Here is a 19926-nt window from a genome sequence, read left to right on the forward strand (position 1 = left end):
CAGCCCAGGGCAAGGGGCCATGGAGGCAGTAGATGAAAAGGGTTCAAGCCCTTAGCTCCAATGTCACAGGCACAGTGAGCAGTGAGTGACCAGTACCAAGGCTGCCATGGAGCTTAGACTGAAGAGGAGAAAGGGGCAAGGATGGAGAAGGGAATATAACAGCTCTCAAATGCTTATGGGCCAGGCTTGGAACTTTATAGGTTGGGAGCATTGCAAGGAATGTAGCTGCACTCCACAATCAGAATCACATGAGGACCTTTTTTTAAAAAAATAAATTCCACCCCAATTTACATCAGAATCTCTGTGCTTTGTACAATGACTCATACATTGTAGCATCTCAACAAATGGGCTCTTTTTATTCTATATTTTTTAACAGATAAGAAAGCAATGTACAAGAAAGTTAAATAACTTGCCCAGAGTCCCACAGTCAATCTGAGTTTGGAGGCAAGCTTCAGTCTGTCTGTCCTCACAGGTGTTATTGCCAATTCTGCTTCCTTGATTTCCTTCACTGAGAGTTTGGGGAAGGAACCAGAGGCTATTCTTGGGGGTGCCCAAAGGGTCAACTAAATATTTGCCCTGAATTATCCAGTGACACTTTAGCTGCTGTTCGCAAATTATTTGAAGTTGGGAACAAACTGTTTGTGATTTTCCTGCTTTTCTTTCCTCCAAATTTCTGCAGAGCTCTACACGTTACCTAGAAAAAGTGAAAATAATCGTGTCATTTGGGGATGCCTCCGTAATTTCACAAGAGCATTTCTAGAAGAACTCTGGGTTGGCACCTCTTCCCTGGCGGGTACCCACAGTGAGTCAGGTGACAGGGACTGTGGTTATCCAGATATGAATAGTACTAAGGCCTGTCACCTCACTGGTGACCATCTTCCCAAGAGTGGAACAGACTCAAATGAAGTCCTGGGAGTCTCTGAACCTCTGACCTTCTTCCTCCAGCCACCAACTGCTGTCCGCAAGGAAATGGTGTCCGAAAAGTCCCACCTTGGCAACCAGCAGGAGCCTGTGCAAGAGGAGCCCAAGACCTGCCTCCTGAGTATGACAGCCCGGAGAGGCCCACAGAGTAAGTGCCTCTCTTCCATTCAGCTGGTGCTTGTTAATTGCCTACTGTGAGCTCAGCCCAGAGCACTATGGGGATTTTTTTATGAGTGTTATTTTTCATGCATTGCCACTGCTGCTCCACCCTCTTTACCCCAACTTGGCGAGTAACTTTCTAGGTTAATCCCTGCTGAGGAGATGGGACACAAAGCTTCAAGATGTGTTTCTATAACCACATAATGTTCTTTGGATGTTTGTCCCCTCCAAATCTGAAATGTGACCTTCAATGTTAGAGGTGGGGCCTAGTGGGAGGTGTCTGGGTCATGGGGGCACAACTCACGAATGGCTTAGCGTTGTCCTCTGGTAATGAATTCTTGCTCTATTCACTCACGGGACAACTGGTTGTTAGAAAGAGCTTGGGTGGTGGCTCACGCCTGTAAAGCCAGCACTTTGAGAGGCCGAGGCAGGTGGATCACGAGGTCAGGAGTTTGAGACCACCCTGGTCAACATGGTCAAACCCCATCTCTACTAAAACTACAAACATTAGCTGGGTGTGGTGGCACGTGCCTGTAATCCCAGGCACTTGGGAGGCTGAGGCAGGAGAATTGCTTGAACCCGGGAAGCAGAGGTTGCAGTGAGCCGAGATCGCACCAATGTACTCCAGCCTGGGCAACAGAGCAAAACTCCATCTCAGAGAGAAAAAAAAAAGAGCCTGGAACGTCCTCCCCTCTCTCTTGCTCCCACTCTCATGATGTGACATGCCTTCCCCCGCCACCCTTCCCCTTCTGCCATAAGTGAAAGCTTCCTGAGGCCTCACCAGCGGCAAATGCTGGTACCAGGCTTATTGTACAGTCTGCAGAACAGTGAACCAAAATAAGCCTCTTTTCTTTATAAAGTACCCAGTCTCCAATATTCCTTTATAGCAAGGCAAAATGGACTAACACAGTACATAAGTTAGGGATCATTAATTAGAATAGAAATTAAATATGCAGAAACTCAAAGAAAGATAAAATTGTTAGCGAAGACATATGTATCAACCGAGTGAGGCTTGAATCGGATGCTTGGAAGAAATGAGGGAGGTTTCTGAGGCTCCTGGTGACCTTGCCATTGAGGACACACACACTTCTCCCCCTACACATGCCTTTTCTTCTTCCCCAGTACAATGAAAGTCATGAATTACCTGCTTATTGTAGGGAAAATGACCACCCTTCAGGCATTGCTTTTCATGAAAAGTGGATTAGACAAGAGGAGAAGTGTTACACTTTTTAATTGTTACGTAATTGTTAGACGGTTTTCCCTATGGCAAAGTTGCAAAGTAACTGTTGGAAACTAGAGGACTTTGGAAGCAAGTTGACTCTTAGATTGGAAAGATATGGTTCTAATCTAAGAGCAATGATACAATGAGAGCTGTTATGAATTAATAAAAACAGAACCAAAGTTTATCTCATATGACTCTTTTTCTAAAGGCTCAAAATTATTTATTATCGAGAATTACAACTTGTCAGTTCAGGCTGCCATAACAAAACAAAATACCATAGACTGGGGGTCTTAAACACCATACATTAATTTTCTCATTGTTCTGAAGGCTGGAAGTCCGAGATCAGGGTGCCAGCATGGCCGGTTTCCAGTGAGGCCTTCTTTTGTGGCTAGCTGGTGGCCACCATCTTGCTTTGTGCTCACATGACGTCTTATCTGTGCTTGCATTGGGGGAGGGGGAGGCTCTGGTGTCTCTTCTTATAAGGACACTAATCCTAATCCTATCAGGGTCCCTTCCTTATGATCTCATTTGACTTTAATTACCTCCTATAGGTCCTATCTCTAAATGCAGTCATACTGGGGGAGAAGACTTCAACATATACATTTTTAGAGGCAGGACACAATGCAGTCCTTAGCACAGCTATTGGTATTTAATTATTTATTTTAAAATCAAGGGGAAAACCTCCAGAAGAGGTGGCCAGCAATCAAGGCTCTGTGACATAAAAAGTGGACAATTTTCTAATCTGTAAAAGGAAGAAGATACTGTCCAGTGTCACCATAGAGATGATCTGTGCATTAGTCACTTCACCCACAAAAAGCACTATTTCTGAACTGGGGAATGGAAAGGTATGGAATAGACAGAAGGCTGAGATCTGCCTGCCGGAGGCACACCACAGCCAGCCAGTGTCTGGGAAGCTCTGGTTGGAGCTGGAAGCTGCTGATGAATTGGTTGCCCTGATGATCCAAGATGAACAGAAGACATCCCCAGCAGTGAGAGGTGGAGCACATGGTGGATAAGGAGCCTGTGGAATCAGGCAGCTGTCAGAAATGAGAAGTCAAAGCCAGCAGACAGTTAGAGTCAAGAGAGCAGAGGAAGTACTATTATTCCAGTGACATTAGAGCGGGAGACAGACAAGTAACAGGGAATGATGGGTGCTGGGAGAAACGGCAGAGTGCAGAACTGCCCTAAGCAGACAAGGGTGGCAAGGGAGGTGACAGAGGAATGGAGCCTCCACGTGTGGAGGAGTCTGCATGGGGAAGATTCAGGGCTTGGAAACACACAGATGTATGTGCAGAAAAGATGGAGAGGGTCGAGAGCAAGACAGAAGGAGCCATGTGCTTTATGATCCAGTCTTGAAAATCACCTATCAGTGCTTTCAACATATTTGTTAGAAGCATGTCCCTAAATCCAGCCCACATTTAAATAAAATCAGACTCCTTCTTTTGAAAGAAGGAATGTCAAAGAATATATGGACATTTTTACTACCACATTAATTTTTCTTTAAAACTGTTCTTTTTTTATTGTATTTTAGGTTTAGGGGTACATGTGAAGAACATGCAAGATTGTTGCATAGGTACACACATGGCAGTGTGATTTGCTGCCTTCCTCCCCATCACCTATATCTATCATTTCTCTCCATGCTCTCTCTCCCCAACTCCCCACCCCCCACTGTCCCTCCCCTATTTCCCCCCAACAGACCCCAGTGGGTGATGCTTCCCTCCCTGTGTCCATGTGTTCTCATTGTTCAACACCCACCTATGAGTGAGAACATTCAGTGTTTGATTTTCTGTTCTTGTGTCAGTTTGCTGAGAATTATGGTTTCCAGGTTCATCCATGTCCCTGCAAAGGACATGAACTCATCGTTTTTTATGGCTGCATAGTATTCCATGGTGTATATGTGCCACATTTTCCCTGTCCAGTCTATCATCGATATCTCACTTTTCTACTCAGAAATCTTACTTTACATTACATAAAATCTACACTCTCTTATTTATTCCAGGTTCTAAGATCCTATGCAGTTGGGCCCCTTCCAGTTGTATTTTCCACCCTTTTCCAGCATGCCCCACTTTGGCTGACTCCTTACTGGCCTCCGAATGCCTCATGACCATCCGAGCATTCCTGGGCTTTGGTTCCCACCTAAAGACAGTTCTCCACTTGTCTCTTTATGAAGCTTGTGACTGAAAGGCAATTGAGGTGTTGCAGTTAAAACCATAGGCTTTGGCTTAGACGACTGTGGGTACCAGCCTCTACCTGTCTTACTCCCTTGGGCAAGTTCTCCAACCTTCTTAAACTCTATTTCTTTATTTGTAAAATAGGGACAATAATAGATTGCATGAACACTGCCACAGAGTTTATACTCCAGTTGTGGGAGGGATGAGAGGAAAAAAGAGAAAAATGAAGTAAACTAGATAAACATAGAGTACAGCAGGTATGAGAAGTGCTGAAGAGAAAGGAAAAGAATAAGCTGGCAGGACTGCAGTGGGAGCGAGGGGATGAGGTGCATTTATGAAAGGAAATGAGAGGTCCCCAAGGGGAGAATGTTCCAGGCAGTGGTCTTAAGGCAGGAATGTGCTTGGGATGTTAAGCAACAGCCAGAAGGCAAGGGTGGTGGAAAGTGAGCAAGGAGAAGAAAAAAAAAAAATCAGAAGGGAGGAGGAGAATTGTACCCAGCCTAGTGGGCCCTGAGACTTTTAATCCGAATGTGATGAGTGTCATTGGAGGGTTCAAGCCCAGGACTGACATAATCAGACTTAAGGCTGAAGGCTGCTATGCTGAGAGTAGACTTTGAAAGGAGCAAGGGCAGAAGCACAGAGACCAGGCAGAGGCCAACAGCAAAAATCAAGGTGGGAGTGATTGGGGAATGGGACTGGCGGGTAGTGGAAGGGGTGGAAAGAGTGTGGGAAATCTGGATATTTGGAAGGTAGCGACAAATAGGTATATTTCTTGATTGAACAAGAATTATGAATCCAGGAAGGTTGCGTCCATAGTTTTTGACTTGAGCTACTGGGAAAATGGAGTAACTCTATTTTCCCGATAGTTTCAGAGAAGGAAAAGATGGCAGAAAGGACAGGTTTTGGGGTAGAAATTGAATGGACATGCAAAGCTGAGATGCTTGTTGAATATCCAAGTGGACATGGATGTATGGATATAGGGATCTGGTGGTTGGAGAGAGGTGGAGACTGGAGAGGGATTCCCTGACCTTTTAACTAGAATGTCCCTTTCCCACCTCTGTCCTCTTTCCTCTCGCCTGGTTCTATTTTCCTTCAGAGCACTTATCACCTCCTGGCATTTTTCAGTCAGGTGACTATCTTGATCATTAGAAGGAAAGCTCCCTGAGAGCAACCCTTTGTCTACTATATCCATTGCTTGTTCCCCAGTGCAGTATTTGGAGCTTGATAAACATTTGTCGAAAAACTGCCATGGGTATAACGATAAATACTCAAGACAGGGTCCTGCCTCTGGCAACCATCATTCTACTCACTATCTCTATCAGATCAATTGTTTCAGCTCCCACATATGAGTGGAAACATGTAAAGTTGTCTTTCTGTGCCTGGCTTACTTCACTAACACAATGTCTTCCAGTTCCATCCATGTTGTTGCAAACTGAAAATTTTCATTCTTTTTTATGGCTGAATATTATTCCATTGTGTATATGTAGTACGTTTTCTTCATCCGTCCATCCGTTGATGGATACTTAGGTTGATTCCATATCTTAACTGTTGTGAATAGTGTTGCAGTAAAAACAGGAGTTCAGATGTCTCTTTGATATAGTGATTCCTTTTCTTTTGGATATATACACAGCAGTGGGATTTCTGGATCATAGAGTAGTTCTATTTTCAGTTTTTTGAGAAAACTTCATATTGTTTTCCATAATGGCTGTACAATTTTACATTCTTACTAACAGTGTACAAGTATTCCCCTTTCTCTGCATCCTTGCCAGCATTTATTATTTTTTGTCTTTTTGATGAAACCACAGTAAGATATCTTATTTAATTTGCATGTCCTCATGATTAGTGAATTTGAGAATTTTTGCATATACCTGTTGGCTATTTGTATGTGGTCTTTTGAGAAATGTCCATCAATATTTTTTGCCTATTTTTAATGAGATTATTTGTTTTATCTGTTGAGACATTTGAGTTTCTAGTATATTCTGGATATTAGTCCCCTTTCAGAGGAGTAATTTGCAAATATTTTTTCACATCTACTGAAATGATCATACATACTTTTTCCTTCATTCTGTTGATATGATGTATTACTTTATTGATTTGCATATATATATATATATATATATATATATATTTTTTTTTTTTTTTTTTTTTTTTGAGATGGAGTTTCGCTCTTGTTACCCAGGCTGGAGTGCAATGGTGTGATCTCGGCTCATCGCAACCTCCGTCTCCTGGGTTCAAGCAGTTCTCCTGCCTCAGCCTCCTGAGTAGCTGGGATTACAGGCACGCACCACCATGCCCAGCTAATTTTTTGTATTTTTAGTAGAGACGGGGTTTCACCATGTTGACCAGGATGGTCTCGATCTCTTGATCTCGTGATCCACCCGCCTCGGCCTCCCTGATTTGCATATATTGAACTATCCTTGCATCCCTGGGATGAATCCCACTTGATTATGAGGAATGATGTTAACATATTATTGAATACAGTTTGCTAGTATTTTGTTGATGATTTTTGCATCAGTGTGCATCAGAGATACTGGCTTGTAGGGTTTTTTGGTTGTTGTGTCTTTGTCTGTTTTGGTATCAAGATAATACTGGCATTATATCATAAGTTTAGAAATATTACCTCCTCTGTGTTTTGGAATAGTTTGTGTAGGAATCATAATAGTTATTCTTTAAATGTTTGGTAAATTCAGGAGTGTAGCCATCAGGTCCTGAGCTTTTCTTTGAAGGAAGACACTTTTTATTACTGCCTCTATCTCATTACTTGTTTTTTTATTTCTTCATGTTTCAATCTTGGTAGGTTGTATATGTCTAGAAATTTATCCATTTCTTCTGGGTTTCTAGAAGAAATATGGTGTATAGTTGCTCATAGTAGTCTCTAATGATCTTTAAATTTCCATGGTATCAGTTGTAATGTCTCTTTTTTTGTCTCTGATTTTATTTATGTGGGTCTTCTCTTTTTTCTTAATCTGGCTAAAATTTTGTCCTTTTTGTTTATCTTTTCAAAACACAGTTTTTCATTTCACTGATCTTTTCTTTGTTTAAATTTCACTTTCATTTATTTCTGCTGTGATCTTTATTATTTTTCTTCTATTAATTTCGAGTCTTGATGTGCTCTTGATTTTCTGTTTCTTTAAGATGCATTGTGAGGTTACTTAAAATTTCTCTACATTTTTGGCATAGGTATTTATTGCTATAAACTTCCCTTGGTAATGCTTTTGCTATACCCCATAGCTTTTGGTATGTTGTGTTTCAATTTTCATTTGTCTCAAGAAATCTTTTATTTTTTTTAATGTCTTCACTGACCCAATCGTTGTTCTGGAGCATATTGTTTAATTTTAATGAACTCATATAGTTTTCAGAGTTTCTCTTGTTATTGATTTCTCATTTTATTTTATTGTGGTTAGAAAAGTTACCTGATATGATTTCAACATTGTTGAAATTTTTAAGACTTGTTTCGTAGCCTGACATATAGTCTATCCTTGAGCATGTTCCATGTGCTGTATTCTGCAGCTGTTGGATGAAATGTTCTTTAAATGTCTGTTAGTTTTACTTGTTTTATATTGCAGATTAAGTCCAATATTAGTTTGTTGATTTTCTCTCTAAATGATCTATCCAATGCTGAAAGGGAGTATGAAGATCCCCAACTATTATTAATGGTAGACTTTTGTATTGAGGTTTAGGTCTAATAATATTTGCTTTATATATCTGGGTGTCTCAGTATGGGGTGCATACGTATTTACAAGTATTATATCCTCTTGCTGAATTGACCCCTTTATCATTATATAATGACCTTGTTTGTCTCTTTTTACAGTTTTTGTCTTGAAATCTATTTTATCTGATATACATACAGCTACTCCTGCTCTTTTTACATTTCCATTTGTATAGAATAACTTTCCACCCCTTTATTTTCAGTCTATTTGCATCTTTATAAGTGAAGTGAGTCTCTTATAGGCAGCATATAGTTGGCTCTTGTTTTATTTTTATTTTTTTAATCTGTTCAGCCAGTCTATGTCTTTTAATTAGAGAATTTAATCCATTTATATTCAACACTATTATTCATAGGGAAGGACTTACTGCTGTCATTTTCTTATTTGTTTTCTGGTTGTTTTGTTATTCCTCTCTTCCTTTCTCCCTTCTTCCTTTCTTAGAGTCTAAGTAATTTTCTCTGGTAGTATGTTAGGAATTTTTTGCTTTTTTTTTTTTTTTGTATCTGTTTTAGTTTTTTGCTCTGTGGTTACCATGAACCTTGCAAATAACATCTTATAACCAGTTGTTTTAAGCTGATGACAACTTAACTCTGATTACACTGAAAAGAAAATAAGAAGCAAAAACTGAAAAACTCTATATTTTAACCGTAATTCCCTCTGCTTTTCTATTTTTTGTTGTTTCTACTAATCTCTTTTTGTACTGACTATCTCTTGACAAATTGTTATAGTTATTATTTTTGATAGTTCTTTTTTTAGTCTTCAGTCTAAAAATATGAGTGATTTGAACACTGCAATTACATTGTTAGGGTATTCTGTGTTTGTCTGTGTACTTATGTTTACTAGTGAGTTTTATACCTTCAGATTTTTTGTTGCTCATTAGCATTCTTCTCTTTTGGATTGAAGAGCTCCCTTTAACATTTCTTGTAAGATAGATCTGGTGATAATGAAATCCCTTGGCTTTTGCTTGCCTAGAAAAGTCTTTATTTCTCCTTCATGTTTAAAGGACAACTTTGCTAGATATAATATGCTAGGTTTGGAAGTTTTGTTTGTTTGTTTTCTTCAGCACTTTGAATATATCATCCCATTCCCTCATTACCTATAAGGTTTCCACTGAGAAGTCTGCTGCCAGATGTATCAGAGCTACTTTGTATGTTATTTGTTTTTTTTCTTTTGCTGCCCTTAGGATCCTCTCTTTGTCCTCAAATTTTAAAAGTGTGATTTTTATAGACCTTAAGGTAGTCTTAGTGGAGTTGAATGTTTTGATATTCTTTGACATTCTTGTACCTGGATGTTGATATATTTCTCTAAATTTGGAAACTTCTTTGTCCTTTTTTTTTTTTTGAATAAATGTTTTACCCTGAGCTCTTTCTCTGCATCCTGTTTGTGGTCAATAGCTCTAAGCTTTTCCCTTTTGTGGCTAGTTTTTAGATCTTATAGGTATACCTCATTCTTTTTTATTTTATTTCATTCTTTTTCTCTATGTATCTTCATATAGCCTGTCTTTGAGCTTACTAATTCTTTCTTCTACTTGATCAAGTTTGCTGTCAGAAGACTCTGACGCATTTTTCAGTTAGTCAGTTGAATTCTTCAGCTCTAGAACTTCTGCTTGAGTTTTTTAATTACTTCAATCTTTTTGTTAAATTTCTTTGATAGAATTCAGAATTCCTTCTCTGTGCTATCTTGAAGCTCCTTGAGCTCCCTCTAGACAACTATTCTGAATTCTCTATCTGAGAGGTCACAGATTTTTATCACTCCAGGATTGGTCAGTTTTAGTCTGCTAAAGCAGATTTAGTCTGCTTGGTGATGTCATGTTTTCGTGGATGTTCTTAATGCTTATTCATGGATGTCTGGGCATCAAAAAGTTAGGTATTTATTCCAATCTTCATAGTCTGGGCTTGCTTGCACCCATCCTTTTTAAGAGAGCTTTCCAAAAACTCAAAGGGGATTGAGTGTTACTACTTAAGGCTGAGGCCGCTGCAGCTATTTCAGTGTTTAGAAACACAGCTTTGATGAACTTGATAAGGGAGAATTCCCTTGATTTCCAGATGAAGTCTCTTGCTCACTTCCCTCACTTTCCCCCAAGCAGGAATCTGTCTCTGCACTGGGGTACTGAAAGTTGGGAGAGGGTAATACAGGCATTCCTGTAACCACCACAGCTGGCACCTGCTGATCACACTTGCTGGGTCACACCTGAATCCCACAGACTCCCAGGCTAGCATGGACCTGGGCTTGCCCAAGACCTACAGCCACTACTGGCTGGCTGCCACTGTTGTTTATTCAAAGCCCAAGGCCACTTTAGTCAACAGGTTGTAGATTCTGCCAGGACTGGGTATATCCCACCAGAGCAGCAGATTCCCATCTGGCCCAAGCTGGGTCTAGAAACACTGTTCAGGAGCAAAGTCCTGTAATTGAGGACTTCAGGAATCTGCCTCATGCCCTATTTTACTGTGGCTGAGCTGGTACCCAAATTGCAAGACAAAGTCCTCTGTATTCTTCTCTCTCCTTCTTCCAAGTAGAAGGAGTCTCTCGCCACACTGCACTACCTGGATTTAGGAAGAAGTCATGAAGCACTCCCATAGTTGCTGCAGCTGATGTCACACTGGGCTGCATGCCAAGCCCACTGCCTCTGAGATCAGCATGGCACCAGGGCTTACCCAAGGAATGCAGTCATTGTAGCGTTACTGCTGCTGCAGTTTATTTAGAGAATTAGACAACTTTAGTCAGCTGGTCATGAGGCTAGCCTGGACTCAGGGTTTTCCCACTGGGAGGAGGGGAGGATTCCCTTCTGTCCCAGGACTGATCTAAATGTTCCCTCCATAGGTACCAGCAGAATTCTGCGCAGTATTGTGTTCCACTGTGTCAGCACAGCACTGAATTCCAATGCAAAATCCTACACTTATTTCACTTTTTTTCTTTTAATTGTACTTTAGGTTTTGGGGTACATGTGAAGAACATGCAAGATTGTTGCATAGGTACATACATGGCAATGTGGTTTGCTGCCTTCCTCCCCATGACCTATATCTGGCATTTCTCCCCATGTTATCCCTCCCCAACTCCCCACCCCCTGCTGTCCCTCCCCTAGTTCCCCCCAACAGACCCCAGTGGGTGATGCTCCCCTCCCTGTGTTCATGTGTTCTCATTGTTCAACACCCGCCTATGAGTGAGAACATGCGGTGTTTGATTTTCTGTTCTTGTATCAGTTTGCTGAGAATGATAGTTTCCAGGTTCATCCATGTCCCTACAAAGGACACGAACTCATCATTTTTTATGGCTGCATAGTATTCCATGGTGTATATGTGCCACATTTTCCCTGTCCAGTCTATCATCGATGGGCATTTGGGTTGGTTCCAAGTCTTTGCTATTGTAAACAGTGCTGCAATGAACATTCCTGTGCCTGTGTTCTTATAATAGAACAATTCATAATCCTTCGGATATATACCCAGTAATAGGATTGCTGAGTCTAATGGAATTTCTATTTCTAGATCCTTGAAGAATCGCCACACTGTCTTCCACAATGGTTGAACTAATTTAGACTCCCACCAACAGTGTAAAAGTGTTCCTATTTCTCCATATCCTCTCCAGCATCTCTTGTCTCCAGATTTATTAATGATTTCCATTCTTACTGGTGTGAGATGGTATCTCAGTGTGGTTTTGATTTGTATTTCTCTGATGATCAGTGATGATGAGCATTTTTTCATGTTTGTTTGCCTCATTTTTTCATGTTTGTTTTCGTGTCTTCTTTTGAAAAGTGTCTGTTCATAACCCTCACCCACTTTTGAATGGGCTTGTTTTTTTCCTGTAAATCTGTTTTAGTTCTTTGTAGGTTCTGGATATTAGCCCTTTGTCAGATAGGTAGATTGCAAAAATTTTTTCCCATTCTGTTGGTTGCCAATTCACTCTAATGATTGTTTCTTTTGCTGTGCAGAAGCTCTGGAGTTTAATTAGATCCCATTTGTCTATTTTGGCTTTTGTTGCCAATGCTTTTGATGTTGTAGTCATGAAGTCCTTGCCTATGCCTATGTCCTGAATGATTTTGCCTAGGTTTTCTTCTAGGGTTTTTATGGTGCTAGGTCTTATGTTTAGGACTTTAATCCATCTGGAGTTAATTTTAGTGTAAGGTGTCAGAAAGGGGTCCAGTTTCTGCTTTCTGTACATGGCTAGCCAGTTTTCCCCACACCATTTATTAAACAGGGAATCCTTTCCCCATTGCTTGTTTTTGTGAGATTTGTCAAAGATCAGATGGTTGTAGATGTGTGGCGTTGCCTCCAAGGCCTCTGTTCTGTTCCATTGGTCTATATCTCTGTTTTGGTACCAGTACCATGCTGTTTTGATTACTGTAGCCTTGTAGTATAGTTTGAAGTCAGGTAGCATGATGCCTCCAGCTTTGTTCTTTTGTTTAGGGTTGTCTTGGCTATGCGGGCTCTCTTTTGGTTCCATATGAAATTTAAGATTTTTTTTCCAGTTCTGTGAAGAGGGTCACTTCACTCTTTATCTTCCAAGTACATAGCTTCTTTCTCTGTGCTGTGCTGCCTGGGTTTGGAAAAAAGGGTGGTGTAGGCAAGGCAAGACTTCCCTTGCTATGCTCCTCAATGCATCTTTCCTTTTTATTATATTAAAACTAGATACTGTGATCACTCACTTGATTATTTGTTTCTTATAAAGGTGTTTTCTTGCATAGATAGTTGTTCAGTTTGGTGTTCCTAAGGGAGGAATAATTGCACAGAAGCTTTTAAGTATAGCCCCATTTGTTTATTTTTGCTTTTTTTTTTTTAATCTGTACTTTGGGTGTTACATCCAAAATCTCAATGTAGTTTTGATTTGTGTTTCTCTAATGACCAGTGATGATGAGCATTTTTTCATATGTTTGTTGGCCTCATATATGTCTTCTTTTGTAAAGTGTCTGTTCATATCCTTTGCCCACTTTTGAATGGGCTTGTTTGTTTTTTTCTTGTAAATCTGTTTTAGTTCTTTGTAGATTCTGGATATTAGCCCTTTGTCAGATAGGTAGATTGCAAAAATTTTTTCCCATTCTGTTGGTTGCCAATTCATGCTAATGATTTTCTTTTACTGTGCAGAAACTCTGGAGTTTAATTAGGTCCCATTAATCTATTTTGGCTTTTGTTGCCAATGCTTTTGGTGTTTTAGTCATGAAGTCCTTGCCTATGCCTATGTCCTGAATGGTTTTGCCTAGATTTTCTTCTAGGGTTTTTATGGTGTTAGGTCTTATGTTTAAGTCTTAAATCCATCTGGAGTTAATTTTAGTGTAAGGTGTCAGGAAGGGGTCCAGTTTCTGCTTTCTGCACATGGCTAGCCATTTAAAGAAAAAAAAAAAAACCAGCATGATACTCAGGCTACCCACCTCTCTCTCCCTCCTTAGAACAGCCTATTTCCTGTTTGGGGATTTCATTTGTCTTGTTCTAGCTATTCATCTCTCAAATATCAATATATACATGTCACCCCATTTGGAAAACATCCTCCATTCCCCATAGTAAGTTGAATAGACCTTCTCTTTGCTCCCATGGCCCTTGTGCCCATGTGAATACCCAGAGGCGTCTTTTCATTGGTACACCACCTCCCTCCTTCACCAAACTAGCAGTCCTTGAGGGTAGAGCCTGACTTTCAACTCTGCTTAGCATAGTGCTGGCATGCAGAGGGTGCTCTGAGTGAACAGTGTCTCCAAGTGGCCTCTCTGCTTTTCCCTCTAGGTGTTGCTCTGCCTTAGGTGTGCTTACTTACCACCCTGACCACCATGCTCACCACGTCTTTCCAACCAAATCTGCTCCAACATTTGGATCCACATATTTGATTCTTCCTTTGACATTTTACTTCCCAAACTTCTCATGAGTCTGGGCTGCCCCTCAGTGATACCAGCCAGTTCCTCACCTTGAACCTGTGACCCTCTGTCCTACAAGTCTCCAAGGTTGGGCTGCATTTAGAGGTTAGAGACAGAGACTGGCACCCCAACCTATGGCCTCCCACACTACTTCAGGCACATGCCCAGAGGTGCTACCTTCCTAATGAACAGCACCACAAACCCATGCAGTGAAAGCTTGGCTTCTAATCTGCTCTTCAAACATATATATAGTCATGATATTCCAAATAAAGAAAGCATTTCAATGAATGTGGAATAGTTCCAAATAAAATAAACATCTAGTTTAAAAGTACACACATTTCCCCCATGATTCCATCTTGCACCATCTCTTGAGGGAGTAACTATCACACATTAAGTAGTTTCTTATGAACATAAATTTCTTCATTACTCACATCTGTTTTCCATTCATTCGTGTTAGTTTCTCTGATTAAAGCATCATTTCGGAGCCAATTTCTCAGTATTGGTGGAAAAGAAAGTTCAGAATCCAGTGAAATATGATGTAAATGAAAGGAAATACAGTGTTTATTTTAGGCATACTTTTAAAAAGTCATGAGGACCTGGAGAGACTGGCCCAGGGATGGGGAAATGTTATAAAGCACAGCATGAGACATAGAGGGGAGTTGCCTGAAGGAGCTGGGTCTTGGGGGTTACCTTAGTGCCCGCCAGCTGGAGAATAGGATGAACATTCTAATCCAAGGATGCACAGTGGAGAATGTAGGAAATGTCAAGCCATTCACCAATGCTGCAGTTCACTAGCTCACACAGTACTGGGAAGACTAAATTAAAGTACTGATATGTACAAATAAATAATACCTATTATTAGTTGTGAGGAAAGCTAAGGCCTCAATTAATCTGTACTCACAGCCCTGATTCCCTATTCTCCTTTAAAGCAAACAAATAAAAAAAAACAAAACTTCTTTGAAGCAAAATTTCTGCAAACTCATTTTTTCTCATTTTTGTCTCCAACTGTCTCTTGAAATCACTCCAATATAACTCACACTCCCACCCATTTATCGACAATGTCCTTGCCAAAGTGACCAATGAATCACACATTTGCTAAATTCAATAGTCAGTTCTTAGTCTTTATCTTACTTGATTTTCACAGCATTTGATGGTACTCACCACTCCCTCCTACTTTTGTACCTGGCTCCCAGGACTGCACTTGCCTGGTTTTCCTTCTGCCTCACTAGCTGTGCCTCTCTTTCTCTTTTGCTTGTTCTTATTCACATCCCGACTACCCGATGTTGGACCCCCCTAGCTTCAGTGCTTGGCTTTCTTGTCTTTTTCAACACTCAATTATTATTGTCATCTCAAGACTTTAAATTCAATCCATTTACCAACCAGTTCCAAATGTTTATCTCTAGCGTGGACTTCTTCCAGACGAAATATGCAACTGCATACTCAACATCCACTTTTGCACATCTAATAAGACAACTCATATTTTCAGTAGGCTTATTAAAAATAACTTATATATCATAAAATTCACCCATTGTTAGTGTACAATTTAATGAATTTTTGGCAGATATATAAACATGCAATATCACACTACAATCCAGTTTTGGAACATTTTTATCACCCCAAAAAGTTCCTTTGTGCCTATTTGCCTCCACTCCTAGCCCTAACCCTAGACAAACACTGATCTATTTTCTATCCTTGTAAGTATGTCTTTTCTGAACATTGCAAGTAAATGGAATCATACAATCTGTAGTGATTTGCACCTGACCTCTTTCACTTAGCATAATGTTTTTTGAGATTCATAAATATTGTAGCACATATCCACATTTCAATTTCATTTCTTTTTGTTGCTCAATTATATTTCATCATGTGGACACACTACACTTTGTTCATTCACCTGTTGATGGACATGTGGATTATATTCAGTTTGGTGGTATTCACAGTGTGGCTATGAACACTTGCAACATGTCTTTGTGTAAACTCATGTTTTCACTTCTTTTGGGAGGATTCCTAGTGGTAGCATCTCTGAGTCGTATGATAAACTTATGTGTAACTTTTTAAGAAACTGCCCATATACTTTTCAACATGGCTGCATCAGTTTACTTTTCTGACAGCAATATATGAAAGTTCCAGTTTTTCCACATCTTTTCCAACATTTGGTATTATCTGTCTTTAATTATACCCTTTACAGCAGATGTATAATGGTGTCTCAAGCTTTTAACTTGAACTTCCTTCATGATTCAGGATTTTGAGTATTTTTTTCATATTCTTATTAGCTATTTATATATCTTCTTAGTAAAATGACTGTTTACTTTTGGTTTGTTTGTTTGTTTTTGTTTGTTTGTTTGAGACCAGAGTCTCACTCTCTCACCCAGGCTGGAGTGCAGTGGTACAGTCTTGGCTCACTGCAACCTCCATCTCCTGGGCTTATGCGATTCTTTTGCCTTAGCCTCTTAAGTAGCTGAGATTACAGGTACTCGCCACCACACCCAGTTAATTTTTGTATTTTAGTTGAAAATAAAATTTTTGTATTTTTAGTTGAAAATAAAATAAAACCCTGTCTCTACTAAAAATAGAGACAGGATTTCACCATATCAGCCAGGCTGGTCTTGAACTCCTGACCTCAAGTGACCCACCCGCCTGGGCCTTCCAAAGTGCTAGGATTACAGGTGTGAGCCACCACACCCAGCTATTTACATTTTTTGCTCATTTATTAACTGAGTTGTCTTACTATAGAGCTGTAAAAATTATTTATGTATTTTGGATACAAGTACTTTATCAGATACATAATTTGCAAATATTTTCTCCAAGTTGATGGCTTATCTTTTCATTTTCTTAATAGCATCTTTGAAGTACAAAAGTTTTAAATTTTGATAAACTCAAATTTATTATATTTTTATTATGGATTGTGTTTTTGGATTGTATCTAAAAATTATTTGGCTAACTCAAAGTCATGAATATTTTCTTCTATGTTTTCTTCCAGAAGTTTTATAGTTTTAGGTCTTACATTTCTCTAGATCTCTTATGTGTTATGAGACAACTCAAATTTTACTCAACTGAAACTGACCTTCTGATTTGTTTCTATTAACCCAAAGCTGTTTCTCCTGGAGTCATCATCGCCTCACTAAATGGACTTTTAATTTTTTTTCTATTGCTTGGGTCAAAAACCTGGAGTCATCCATAACTCCTGTCTTTCTGTCTGCCCACATCCTACCTACCATCAAGTCCTGTCTGCACTACCTTCAGAATAGATCTAATGATCACTTCTCACTCCCTCCACCACTACCACCCTGATTTAAGCCACTTTCACCTCTCATCTAGAATATTGCAGTAGCCTCCTAACTGATCTTTTTGCTTCCATTCTCACCCCTCATTTTCAACCCAACAGCCAGAGTGGTCCTATGAAAATACATTCATGTCACTTCTCTGTTCAAACCTTCTAATAGCTCTACTCAAGTCAGAGTTAATGCCAAATTATTATTATTATTATTTATTTTTTATTTTTTAGCACAGGGGACTTTATTAATAGTACACAAAGTGGAGCTCCCTAGGCTCCTTCCTCTTCAGGAAGTCTGCATGGAAATTGTGAGGAGGGGAGATTCTCAGTGAGGTGGGGGACTGAGGGTGGCAGGGACTCCTCAGCAGCTGAGGGCCTTTCTCTTCCTTTCATGCTCTTGCTGGGGCTTGTGGTCCAGAGGTCTTATTCCTTGAAGGCCATGTGGGCCATGAGGTCCACCACCCAGTTGCTGTAACCAAATTCATTGTCATACCAGGAAGTGAGCTTGACAAAGTAGTCATTGAGGGCAATGCCAGCCCCAGTATCAAAGGTGGAAGAGTGAGTGTCACTGTTAAAGTCAGCGAAGACAGCCTGGTGCTCAATGTAGTCCAGGATGCCCTTGAGAGGGTCCTCTGATGCCTGCTTCACCACCTTCTTGATGTCATCATATTTGTTAATGCCAACTTATTTAGGATGACCTATGCGGTTGGGTTTCCCCTTACTTCTATGACCTAATATCCTAGTATTCCGTTCCCTTACTTTTTGGGTTCCCTATTTCTGCTCTGGCCTGACATCATTCTTAGCTCTATCTCAGAGTCTTTGCATCAGATAGTAATGCTTGTACCTGAAATTCTCATCCCCCAGGTGTCTACATGGTTTGATCCCCCACTTTCTTTACCTGTTCTTATGTCACCTTGAGCCTCTTACCTGGCCACTCTATTTATTTATTTATTTATTGAGACAGGATCTGGCCCTGTTGATCTGGCTTGAGTGCAGTGGTGTGATCTCGGCTCACTGCAACCTCTGCCTCCTAGGCACAGCCATCTTCCCACCTCACCCCACTAATTTTGAGACTTTAGGTAGCTTGGACTACAGGCGTGCCCCACTATACTTTGTAGAGACAACAGTTTACCATGTTGCCCAGGCTGGTCTCTTAACTGCTAAGTTCAAACAATCCACCTGCTTCAGCCTCCCAAAGTGCTGGGATTACAGGTGTCAGTCACTGTGCCTGGCCGACTCTATTTAAAACTGCAATTCACCTCTCCCTCCTAGCCCTCCTTATCCCCTGATCCTGCATTATTTGTCTCTACACTTTTATCACCATCTGACATACTAACTACAGAGCTTGTTTGTGGTCCATCTCCTTCACTGGCATACACTCTCTATGAGGGTGGAGGCATTCATTTGTCTTGTTCACTGCCCTATCCCTAGTACCTTGAAGACATAACAGGCGCTTAAAGAATATTTGTTGGTTGAATGATTGAAAGTCAAGACAAGATTCTGTGAAACAGCATTTCCAAAACTGAAGTCCATAGAATACTAGCATCCTCTTAGAAATGGACTGCCCCAAAAAAGACTTCAAGTTGAGAAACTTTTCATATCATTTCTACGCTTGGGAATTTTAGAAGCTTGTTCTGAGACTACACACACTTAACCTAGCATTTCTCATGCAGTTCTTGGAAAATACTAAAATACTAAATACCTATTAGTATTTTTTTCCACTCTGTAGAAGACAATGTGGAAGACTCAATCCTAAGTAGAATCTCCATATCAGAATATATCTGTGATATTCCTGACCATTCTCAGAGTCTCTGGAAGTCCTGTTTGGAGCCTTGTGCCCTGTGCACCACCACAACAGCATGAGAGCACCAAGTCTTGTCCAGGCTGATGGTCCCAAAGCCTGCGCCATCTGCTGAAGCACAAAGAGGAAGGGGCACTGAGCAGGGCCAGGATCCCAAGACCCAAGGACCCCCACATGAGAAAGAGATGCATGTGCCAGAGCAGGGTTCCTGGGTTTTCAGCTAACATAAAATGAAAATGCTGGTGGGACTCTGAAAGAGTGAGCCTGAGAGAACTAGAAAAAAGTGACCAGAGAAGTCCCTCCAGAGCACCTCAGCAAATGTGAACTGTCAGCGGTGCTGGGCTCATACCCACGGACAGCCAGTTTGTTCTCAGCCCATTTTGACTTTTTTTTTTTAATGTAGTGACACTTCACAAGTGATACTAGTCTATTTCATAAAAATTAGAAAACCAGGAGAAGAAAACAATGACTCTAGTGACAGCCACCAATAACCTTTTGGACTCTTTTCTTGCCCTGGGTAAAAACCTGCCCAACAATGAAGTCATGTCCTATGTTCCCAGACCATTGATTGTGGCTTAAATGCTATCCTAGGATCTTGCATCGGATTGTCCACTAATTACATTGTTTTAATGTCCAAAATTGGAAAGTTTTAAATTAGTGTTAATCAACTACACTTTGATAGACAACATATAGTTACTCTTACAATATGTAATAAAGTGAAGAATATGTAAATTTAAAAACAAAGAATGGTGACTTCACAAATTATGTATTAATTTTCTTTCCAACTTTTAGGTTCAAGGGGTACATGTGTAGGTTTGTTACATGGGTGAATTGCATATTG

General features: G+C 40.3%; 1 protein-coding gene across 1 annotated transcript in view; it reads left to right on the forward strand.

Annotated features, from left to right (window-relative positions):
* The window catches only part of CC2D2A (coiled-coil and C2 domain containing 2A), a 140311-nt gene that overhangs the window by 10106 nt on the left and 110279 nt on the right, over window positions 1-19926 (forward strand). The window contains exon 4 of the mRNA XM_012472423.3: window positions 946-1069. Within this exon, the coding sequence (XP_012327846.2) occupies window positions 946-1069 (124 nt within the window). The remainder of the gene's footprint in view (window positions 1-945; window positions 1070-19926) is intronic.

Source organism: Aotus nancymaae, unplaced genomic scaffold (assembly GCF_030222135.1).
Source record: "Aotus nancymaae isolate 86718 unplaced genomic scaffold, 86718_ANA_hifiasm-v0.15.2.pri h1tg000006l, whole genome shotgun sequence".
NCBI classification, from domain to species: Eukaryota; Metazoa; Chordata; class Mammalia; order Primates; family Aotidae; genus Aotus; species Aotus nancymaae.